An 11,486-nucleotide genomic window follows, 5' to 3' on the forward strand; every position below is an offset into this window, starting at 1 on the left:
GCAGTTTGGTTGGATAGATCGATACTTATTAACTTGGATTGTAAATAAGATCGTTATGTTGAAAAACTTGTGAACAATAAGATTATAAAATGCAATAAAATCAAAATCCTCTTACAAATATGATGAAACACTTAAAAACGTTTAAATAATCCAATGAAGATGATCTTAACGACTAAATAATAATGTGCAATACTATACCGTATTTACTAATACTTAAAGTATATTAATATGTAATTTTGATATGATAATTAATGCTAATTTTAAAAATATAACGAGAAACTACAATAATTACAATATCAATATAAAATACGGTCAAGTGATACGTTGTGGTTTCTGAATACCGGTGGAAATCGGAGCTTGGCCGGCATTACGAAATCCTAGTCCGGCACTATGCTGTAATTCTGGCCAACACCCCGTATCCACATATATGGGTTCGGAATACCACATAGTTCCGTTTTCACCTACAGCATATATAAGCAAAAAAAATTGTGTACAATTGGCGTAAAACTCCTTTTTTCAGTAGCTTATTTAAAGGTTTCTCTTGTAGTCTTGTTCCATTCATTAATGAGAATAAACAGGATTAAGAAACATTATATCGTATAAATTGCCTTTTAAAGTGGTAAAATTTCAGTTATGATTCATTTTTCCTACACCGTTATATCATTAATTACTTGCGGAAAATCTCGAATTAACATACTTTACCAATTAAAGTATATCTTTAATGAAAAATAATCTAAGAATTTTTTTCTACGCTAAAAAAATCAAAAATCAAAATCTTAATTTCAGTACGGCTTGAATTCATGGAGATTTCATAATGAGAATTTACTGTTGATATATAGTTTTGGAATTATTATGTGAGAGAAGTTCAGTATATCGTAATACTGCGATATCCTTCGCTAATGATTTTATCTTACATTATTATATGCAAGGTATAGGAGAAAAAATGCCTGAATATATATATATATTGAATTAATAAAAGATGGGATAACAGTCAACTTGAAAAAAAGGCTAACAGCTAACGAATTGAAACTATCTGTTCCTGGTAATTATGAAGGTCTATTCTCAAAATGTTTAAATTATGTGTTTGATTACTTTCAAACATTTTACAGACAAAAATTATTAATCAGACTACTATTGTAAATAAAAGTTTATTTATGTTTATTTAACTTTTTCAATAAAAAAAATTTACAGTGATCGAAAATTTTGATTACATATAAATTGATCATGTGTTCTGAATTGGATTTTCCAATAGTAATTCTGGCCCGAATTATGAATTTTGATCGATCAATTTGAGAGTTCGTCGATTACTTAGGATAATATGGTCCATATTCAAAAAAACGCATTAAACATTATTGTGTATCATCGCGTAATACACCTTTACACATTCATTACATTCATTTTAAATTAACCATTTTTTACTAACCTCGCAAATTCCTATATAAATTATCGTTAGCGTTAGGATTAGTTTATGATGTTATCTGGATAAAGACAATTATTTCTTAAAATGTAAGACAAATTCAACTTTTATTTTTTTTAGCGTCAAATTAATTACGAATATAGTATACTTATTAGTATAGATTTGTTTATAATAAAAATTTTTTAAGAATAAATCAACGTAATTTTATAGCTAACATTTTGTAAGTAATACTTTTACTAATGTGAAATCTTACTAATGTGTATTAAACTTTACATTAAAAAAGGATGCCAACTTTTGGCTTGCCATACAACGAAAATTTCACACATTAGATAATATTAAATTATCTAATTGCATTTCAAAGTTATGATAATTAGATACAAGTATACAACAGGAAATGCGACGCCTTTCTTACGAAGTTATGACATATGCTACGGCCTAAATTATTTATCACCTTTCTATCACATATTTGCTGATATGGCTATTTGGCTCGTTTTTGTGACCAAAACATATACCGTATAGCCATTTTGCCATTTTGACAATTTTGACCAAGCCATTTTTGGCTAGCCAATGGCCAAGCTTTTCCGCAGCCACAATACCAAGCTCTTTTGTGGCAGGTCGAGAAAATTCAACTTTTGAAATATGTGGCGACAAAAAGTCTTTATTTACTTTTTTTAGGCATCATAATACTGAGAGATTCACAATATAATTACATAATGAAGTATAAATATAGTAGCAAAATAACTATTATTAAGAAATAGGATGAAACCGGAAAAAAAAATTTTTTTTTCTGTCTAGAAATGAATGGGAATGGCTGAAACTTAAAATCCGATAATTTTATTCTAAGATTGGTTAGATAAAGATAATTAGAGGCAAATATATTCCCATGGTTTTTGCACCTTCATAATAATTTAAATATCGTTTCCGCACCTTTCTAATAATAATTCTATACCTTCCATAATAATAAAATATCTTCCTAATCCCTCCGAAATCACGTAAAAGTCAAACAAAGATTTCATGGATAGTAGTTTAAAACGTGTGATCAAAGATTACTTTATAAAAATGAATGTCGTATAAAAGTCTTCATTTTTTTTTTATGGAATCATGTTCTAAATTTGTCTAGAAACTTAATCTAGAGATTGTGTTGTACATATTATCCCGTAAACATTTTCTATATTTAATAAGTCAAAATTTTTCTAATTATAATATAAAAAAAACTAATTTAGAATATTTTAAATTTCATGTGAAATCGTATATATGAAAAGAGTTTGGGTAAAAATATAATCCCTCTGAGTGATAATTCAATTACGCTATCAAAAAAATTACCATTGGTAGTTAAATGAAATATAGATTAATACTAAAAAGGTAAAAACAAAATTAGATTTGTCGTTTATGACGTTCACATGAATTACAAGATCGGCATTTGGTTGCGCGATACACTAATTTTGGTTAACAACCAGATCAGCAAATTTTTAATTGTTTCGTTCAATCGGAGTTTCGGACTCGCAGTTAAACAATGCTATTTACAATTATTCCAATTCTTGCTTAGGAAAGTAATAAGGATAATAGAAATTAACTTATTATTGGTGCAAAGAATGTTATTACTTATTAGATAAGTTTTATTCAAGAAACGAAATTAAATGTAAAAATGGTATCATGATCTATTAAATTTCTAAAAGTGGAATTAGTTTTATTGAACAATTTGTTTAGGATGGATGGATACTTAATTGCCGTGCCCTTTTCCCCCTTTTTCTTACTTATTTTTCTTTTAACCTTTTCTTGCTTATTTTTTCTTATTAAATAAAAGGACAAAAAGAAGGGGCGCGCACGGATGAGATTGATGCCGTATTTGGAGAACAAAGATTATGAAGATACAATAAATTCTAAAAATTAAAAATCTCTTACAAAGTAATGAAAGAACATGGTCTTTCCTCTAGTTCTCAAAAGGTTAAATATTTATTAAATATTATTAATAAAAAATTATAAATTACTAAAGAAAAACCAGGTTTATTAACCATACAAAGAATTTAATAATAAAGAAAATAATTAAGGTTTAAAAGGTAATTTTTATGCATGTACTGTATGTATGTATGCACATGAAAAAGGAAATTATTATGATTATTCTAAATTATTTAATGATTTATAATTTTTGACCATATTCAATATAATTATTTTCATGAATAATTATGTCCATATGAGAAAAATTTTTTTTTTGATATTTTTGATATGTAATACAATATTAATAATAAAATATTTGATTTTGTAAATTTTGTTAAAATGCATGACTAAAGAATTTTACACTAAAATTAACTTTTCACCATATAAAGTTTTATATATCGAGTAATTGTTTTGGTCCGAAAGTTGTAAGACGGGTTGTAAGACGATGGTGTTAAACTTCCAGACGATGGTGTTAGACTTCCAGACGTCAGACGATGGTGTTAAAGACAAAACCAATGTAATTCGGTAAATCAAACTCGAAATTTTCAAAATCTTCGGCTAGATAACTATACCGTAAGTACTGTAAAGCACTTTATTACCGAAATATTTAATGTGATTGGTTAATAACTTTTGAATTTTGAAAACGATCAAATCATAGTATAAAAGTAATTTGACGTATCTGAATACATGTAATATTCTGTGTTCCGTTACGATCATACAAAAATTACAGGATTTTTGTGATGAGATTTATAAATAAAAGATTGTAATTATAATTTATGAGAATATATGATGAGAACTTAAAAAAGTATTTATTTTGAATATTCATAGATTTTCATCTAACGTAGAATATACTCCAACATTTTTTTTAGTACCAATAGAATATACTTCAACGTTCGGCATAATATGTTAAATCGGGATAATACTTTGAAATATTCCGAAATTTAGAAATTATTATTTAACAACAATTAATACATGCACAGTACGTTTATGAATATTTTTAGCGAATCACACAGTAACATTGTCACTCAATGTAAGATGTTCACAAATCACAATTATATGCAGTAAATTAACGATATACTGTACCATACGTAGTGTACATACGGTGAATCATTCATAAACAAAGTGGTTTAAGAGCATATGAGGTATATGATCAATAGATGTTATAATATGCTCAATATATGGTGGAGGTGAGATCGAATACAAGTATATTGAGTATATTGAAGTATATTGATATATCCAAAATACCATGGTCATATCATCATGTTTCTATATCTGATATGACGCATACATTTTTTTCTAATTTCTATAGTACTTTAACTCTTTATGTCATCGTACAACATTTGAAATTGAAACAAAAAAAAAAATTTTTTCATATATAAGCAAATATATTTTGATACTATTAAGATCGAGTACTTAAGTTCGAAATATGGCTCAAATATTATTAAACCGTACTCTATCTTATTCAAAGAATTTCTCTATCACCAAAAATCAATCTACATTATTAATAAAGTCAAGTCAAATTATTTATAAACCTATTATTATTCGATCTATACAATCTTGTTCATGGCAAACTCCAAATCATACGAATCATACGGTAATTATCAAAATTTTTTAAATTTTTTAAAGGAATAATAAAATTTTATTTTTTACGTTACGATTAACTGTTAATAAAAACTTTTTTATATACGTTAGAAATTAACGAAAACCGTAAGTGATGATTGTGTGAATGAGTCATATGATTCTGGAGGAAAAATTTTACGTGATTTTATTAACAAGATCGAAATTAAGATTTATGAAAATAATGCAAAATTGATAGGTGAACCAATTGATATCGTATTTCATAATAATAATATTCAAGATGGTCGTTATTATGAATTTAATCAATTTCGTTTTAATGGGAAATCTATTATTTCAGTGTTTGGTAATGATATTAGAAATTATTTTAAATCACATTTTCCAGATTTGAAAATTACATTTGTAGAATCAATTAATACTAGTAGTATTACAATTACAAATTATCTTAATCGTGATATTATCTTGAAAAAAACTGGAATTGGAATTTGGGATTATTGAGATTATTGAGATTTTGTCATTGTTATCATTTTTATCATTTTTATCATTTCAAAGATTATTTTTTTTTAAAAAAAAAATAAAATGTGTTGAAACGTACAATACACTTTTTCTCGAGTGCGTGCTAATAACGATAAAATGTTAAAATATCAATATTAAAATGAGTTGAACTTACCGACCCCTTACCGGGACGCATTATTTACGATAATCATATAAATAAAAATTTTTTTTTTTTCGCTAGAAAACATTTCTGACGGAAACCCTGGAGTCAAGACGTGCGTGTTTAAAAACTCGATGGATTTTGATTTGTTACATGAGAATGAGCGAAATTTCTATATCTGATATCGTTTAAAATGAATTAATCTTTTAACAAATGTAAAAAATGACAAAGATAATAAACGAATGAAACTTTTCCCTAACCTTGAAGATGAACTTAATGAATATGGAAATTTCATACAATTTTAAACAACCATATTATCGTAGTACTAAAGCATCATGATTATCGTACTTTTTCCATATAAATAATACAGATCAGAAGAAATTTATTTTTTTTCTAAAAAATTCTAAAAATAAAATTATAAAAAAATAAATATATTATATTATAAAAAAAATAATTTAAATGTTATAAATAATTATTATAAAAAATAACTTATATAAAAATAACTATTATAAAAAATAATTATTATAATAAATAATTATTATGAAAAATAGCTATTAAAAAATAATTATTATAATTATGAAAAATAATTATAAAAAATAAAATAATAATTATAAAAAAACATTGCTTAAAGAAAAAATCACTTATCGTAATTCCAGGGAATTCATTGCTGCGTGTCTTCGTCGTAAAAAAAAAAAAAAATTTTTTTTGTTGTAGGTCTTTTTTCGTGTAACGCAAACATATGTCTAACACTAATGATTGAAATTTACTAAATTTGCTATTTTCTTTTTAGATCTGCATACCCCTTTTTGTCTTTTTTTGTTTAATTAATCGAGAAACATATATAATATTTTTAACTTTTGTAATCATATTATATCATATTATCTCATCATTACTTGTAATCGTCAGAAAATCGAACTCCGATAAAGTAAAAGATCTATAAAAAAAAAATGTTTAAAAAAAAATTAAGTTACTTTTTAGAATCGAGTAAAAAATTTTCTTGTAAAGGAAATAAACAAATAATATGTAGATCAAAATGCCATTTTCTTTTTTAAAGACACAGTATTTAATTTTTTTGATATTTGATATTTTATATATATACATATATATATATATTACATATAAATATAGTTATAATATGTTATAATTATATAGTTTAAAAATAGAACTTATATAGATGTGTAATGTGAGTCCGATTTTTTGCACGACAGAAATAATAAGAAATAATGATAGTATAATGAAGTCGGGGAAGTCTGGAAATGTTAAAAAATCAAAACTCTGGATTTTAAAAAAAAAAGCGAAAGGGTTTTTTTTGAATCTTAATGTTATTTTGTAGAACGCGTACTATTTTTAGCAATGTTATAAAAAAAGTATTTTTTTTTTTTTAAATAGAAATAAAAAAAAAAAGATTTCAAAAAAAGTTAATGATGAAATTTGTTTACGATTATTTTCTTTTTTTCTCAAGTAAGTTTTGTTCAAAGAAAGTCATATCATACAAATTTATTTTGTTTTTTTTTTCATATGTATCTCTCCTTTTGAACGCATAAATTACTTTTTTTTTTACTAAAAGAAAAAAAAAGCGAAAAAAATTATTATATTTTTTTTTTAAAAAAAATTTTAATTTTCATACCAAAATTTGATACTTATTATTAATTTTTTTTTTTTTTTTAAAAAAAAAAAGCTATATTACATTTTTTTTCTTATATATTCATACATTTCTAAAAAAATCCTATATTACAAAAAAAAAAAAGAAGAAAATCTAATATTTTTAAAACATCTTACCCTTACCGTATAATAATGAATGAACTATTATTGCGTTGACCTATTAAGGTTGGTAAAAGATGGTAAGCTTGAAATTTTTTTTGGGGACATGATAGAGAGATTAATTAGCATATATAAAATCAATCCCTGTTATATATATATATACTCAAGCAGAACCATTTGGAGTGTTACTGGAAACAGTTGTAGTAGACATGGACCTAGTATCATTTGTAGAATCATCATTTGTTGAACCATTAATCGAACTCCAATGTTTAAGTGGACGATTTAATATAAAATCTCTTTCTGACATGTTCCAATCGAAATTTTGTAATAATGGCAAATCTATCATTGGGTATCCTTCATAAACAGGTGGTGGAAAATTATTGAAAGCTACTGCTGTATCTTGAGTAAAATAATCATTATCTGTTGAATTTTCCCCAGGTTTTGTTTTTAAAATACGTGATAATGTTCTTGGAGTAAAGGGTCCAGTAGAACGAAGGAAACTAGAAAACGTGTCATTTGGAACAGATGGTTCGTTAATGCTTCCCAACCAACGTGGTGAAGCGAATTCTTCAGGTAATATAATAGATGAAATATCCCCCAAATTATTATTATTATTAGTCCCAGTAGCTGCTGCGTTATTGGTACGATTCCAGTATGCTAAAAGTCCTGCATCCGTACTTAAGGTGATATCATTCATTTGTTCCGGGTTCAAATTATTATTAAAAATATTATTATTTTTCTCTTCTTGTTCAGCTCTCATTTTTCGCATTTCATTAATCATGCACAAGAATTTATTACCCATCGCCCAATAAGGTCCCATTGTTGTCAAATATTTTTCAACTGTTGATAAATTCATTTTAGCTTCTTCAGCAACCGAAATTTTTGAACTATAAGTATCATTAATGAGAATTGTGGTGGATACGAATATAGGGTATACAGTATAAGGGCTAAAACATTGACAACCATTTTGAAGAATATCTGAAGCTATTGCAACTACTACTTTTGCTGCGGCGCTGCAACGTTCCGCTGATGCACGCATGAACTCTAGATGTGGTTCCCCAACCTCATTATTTTGCAAAATTGCGATATTTGGTCGATTCAGAACAATTACAGTTGCATTGAATAGTAAATGTAATGAAGAAAAGATGACTCCGGTACCATTTGTCATTAATTTCTGAAGTCTTTCTTTTGAGTAAGTGTAATGAGGAGACAATGAATTATACCACATATCTAATTCATTTGCCAATATGGAAAATTGAGATTGTGGATCCCAAGGTGGTAATGAATTGGCTGGTTTGGATCGATTTACGAACTGGGTAACTCTTCCAAGTAAGGCAGCTACGCTAATAAAACAAGCACATAATCCATTATTTGTAAGATTTATACGTGAATCTCGCTTGACGTGAACTTCATTAAAATATCCTTCGATCAATGATTTTGAAAAAGGATGATCATAATTCCAGATGGCTTCATTACAAGGCAATCTCACATCACAATCATCTTCATCTATCAATGTAGGTCTGCCAAGTGCGCACGCAGAGTATCTAATAATAAACAATAACGACACAAAAAAAAAATAATAATAATATATAAATAAAAGAAAAAAATTTTTTCAACTATATATACTATATAAAAAGTTAGTGTTGCGGAAAAAAACTAATTTTCGTCCAATCTGATCTACAAAAGTATTTCCGAATTAGGGTTTCGGGATTTTCGGGGGAGTTTCGGACTTATAATGTAAGATTTGGAAAAAAAAAGTTTTGCTCGCAACGATCGCAACGATATAAGAAATTTTATTACCTATCAAGCAGGAAACACGCCCAAAAGATACGCCTTTTAGTTTCTTTTTGTATAAAGGTTGCTTCTGATTTAAGCTTTACAGGCTGAGCACCAGAAGCTGTTTCGTCTATCTTATGAAGGCCTATTTCTTGTGCCATTCTTATGGCCATTCCAATGTACATCCAAGCTCTTGGCCCTTTGCAGGTACCAAAATTGTGGAGGGTCAATAAAATAAACGCTAAAAATAATAAAGGTAGAATCAGAAGATAGCCAAAATCAAGTGTTTGTTACAAGGGTCAAAAAGATATTAAACCTTGAACATATTCAACGGAAGGATAATCGAAAGATTGCAATATCATCTTGGTCGCCACATTCGCAAATTGTTCACCTGCCGTATAAGGAGGTTTACGAACAATAGCTGGATGAGTAGCATACCTAAAAAAAAAGTAGAGAGATAAATAAGTTATATGTATTTAAAAATATAAATATAAATTTATATATATATATATATAATTATATAATTATGTTAATACTCTTTACCTAGAACTTACTGCGCACATGGCATATACTAAAAAGGCTGATACTTTATTTTGTCTTAATTGTCTCATAAAAGTAGCTTCATGGAATATAGAAAGTTGAATATCAATGTAACGGAAAAAACAAGAAGCGAGATGTTCAATAATCTCTATTGGTATATGATCACTAGCTATGATAATTCTCGGAATCGGGGAATTAAGAATTGGAGTAGTATCACCCGAATTAATACCGGATTGGGATGATCCTTCAGAAATTGTTGGAGATTCAGGAGGAACAGCATTCTTACACATAATCTCTGAAGTATGACGAAATCCAGGTTTTAACAAAGAAGTCTTTCCAAAATAGATAAGTTCATCATCCTCCTTTCCCGAACCAGCTGAATCATTTTCACTTTTTTGAGAGTTATCATGATGTTCCATTACTTTTTGTATTTGATCACTTGGCATTTGTAATTGATTAATTTGTGGTTCACTCTTTTGCTGAGAATATATGTTGAATTCATTTTGTTGATAAGATGGTCGAGATTGTTGATTTGAATTATTGTAATTTCCAAAGGTTTGTTGAAATTGATTAACATTTTGAGAATTAGTAGTTGGAGTAAATGCGGATTTGTTATTATTATTGTTGTTATTATTATTATTATAATTGGAAGAATTATTCTGAGCAGAGAAAGAAACATCATCAGAACTTAATCGTGGTTTTTTAGAAGAGGAATAACCACCAATAGGCTTATCATCAATCTCACTATCATCCACAAGACCTTGTTCCTTAAGGGGTTGTAAAAGTTTTTCCATTTGTTGAAGACGTTTTTCCAAACTTTCCACCAAACCAACTCTTGGACCTCTCTTACGCGTACTAGGAAGGTATGTACAATTTACACCAAGTCGGGCACAATTATTACAAGTTGGTTTTTCACCACTACACTTCACTTTTTTCTTACGACACGCGTCACATGCTTGAGTCAAACGTTTTCTTTTAATAGGTGGAGTTTCAGCCTCACTCGCGGGAGGGTTATTAATAAGTGAACTCACGTTAATAGATGTAAAGGTAGGTGGATGATCCATGTTTAATTAAATCAAAGTCTCTTTGTTTTTTAAAAAAGATTTGCGCGCCTTTTTTTTTTTTTTTTAAAAAAAAAAGAAAGAAAAGAAATTTATATGAAATGTTGTTAATATATTGTTCTTTGAAAGGAAAAAAAAATATCTAAAAAAATTTTTTTTTTTATTTAAATCGCCTTATAAATGGTTATCTGATTGAAAATATTTGATTACGAAAAAAAAATTATATCACGCTCAAAAAAAAATTTTTTTTTTATTTAAAAAAAAAAAATAAAAAAAAAATAAAAATCCCAAAATACTAGTTAATAATATAATAATTCTTACTTTGTCAAATAATAGAAGAAAAAGGAAGAAGAAAAAAAGGGAAATAAAAAAATAAAATGGTTACTGGAAAGGTAAATAAGATAAATATAGAGTTTTGAAAAAAAAAAAAACTAAAAATATTTTTTTTAAAAAAAAATTTTGGGTAACTGTTTATTATATTGAAAAACCAATACACCGCAGTAATGAATAAAAACCTCTTTTTTTTTTTTAAGAGATGCGTGTTCGATTGAAAGCGGGGGGACGGATACGGAGAAAAGGATACCGACGCTGTGGAGGGGGATATTTATATAAAATTTAGACGGAAATCGGTTTAAGTAGATGCCGAGGATCCGTTTTTTTTTCGGTAAAGAAAAGTGGTACATAATTGTGATACATGTTTACAAATGTAGTATTACAAATCAAGATATCAGTTGTGACAATAGATCTGCTGCACATCAGGTGATAT

At 27.2% G+C, this 11,486-nt stretch overlaps 2 protein-coding genes across 2 annotated transcripts; one reads left to right on the forward strand and one right to left on the reverse strand.

The window, feature by feature from the left end:
• The first annotated feature begins 4,378 nt into the window (after nt 1-4,378).
• Nucleotides 4,379-5,492, forward strand: OCT59_016898 (uncharacterized protein). The gene is made up of 2 exons (XM_025327056.2): nt 4,379-4,946; nt 5,045-5,492. The coding sequence occupies exons 1-2, from the start codon at nt 4,779-4,781 to the stop codon at nt 5,423-5,425; spliced, it is 549 nt and encodes a 182-aa protein (XP_025173120.1). The 5' UTR covers nt 4,379-4,778; the 3' UTR covers nt 5,426-5,492.
• Nucleotides 5,493-7,026: 1,534 nt separating this feature from the next.
• Nucleotides 7,027-11,211, reverse strand: OCT59_016899 (uncharacterized protein). Its single transcript, XM_066145995.1, has 4 exons — nt 9,663-11,211; nt 9,436-9,557; nt 9,144-9,360; nt 7,027-8,887 (listed from the first exon to the last, which is right to left on the reverse strand). Exons 1-4 carry the CDS (start codon nt 10,721-10,723, stop codon nt 7,507-7,509), a joined length of 2,781 nt encoding a protein of 926 aa, XP_066003726.1. The 5' UTR covers nt 10,724-11,211; the 3' UTR covers nt 7,027-7,506.
• Nucleotides 11,212-11,486: the final 275 nt, after the last annotated feature.

This window comes from Rhizophagus irregularis, chromosome 25 (assembly GCF_026210795.1).
Source record: "Rhizophagus irregularis chromosome 25, complete sequence".
Taxonomy (NCBI): Eukaryota; Fungi; Glomeromycota; class Glomeromycetes; order Glomerales; family Glomeraceae; genus Rhizophagus; species Rhizophagus irregularis.

Coding starts and splice junctions, on each gene's coding strand:
- OCT59_016898 (XM_025327056.2), top strand. CDS start 4,779: ATGGCTCAAATATTATTAAACCGTACTCTATCTTATTCAAAGAATTTC. Junction 4,947..5,044: donor CAAATCATACGAATCATACG/GTAATTATCAAA, acceptor TATATACGTTAG/AAATTAACGAAAACCGTAAG.
- OCT59_016899 (XM_066145995.1), bottom strand. CDS start 10,723: ATGGATCATCCACCTACCTTTACATCTATTAACGTGAGTTCACTTATT. Junction 9,361..9,435: donor TTCCGTTGAATATGTTCAAG/GTTTAATATCTT, acceptor TATTATTTTTAG/CGTTTATTTTATTGACCCTC. Junction 8,888..9,143: donor GCGTGTTTCCTGCTTGATAG/GTAATAAAATTT, acceptor GTTTATTATTAG/ATACTCTGCGTGCGCACTTG.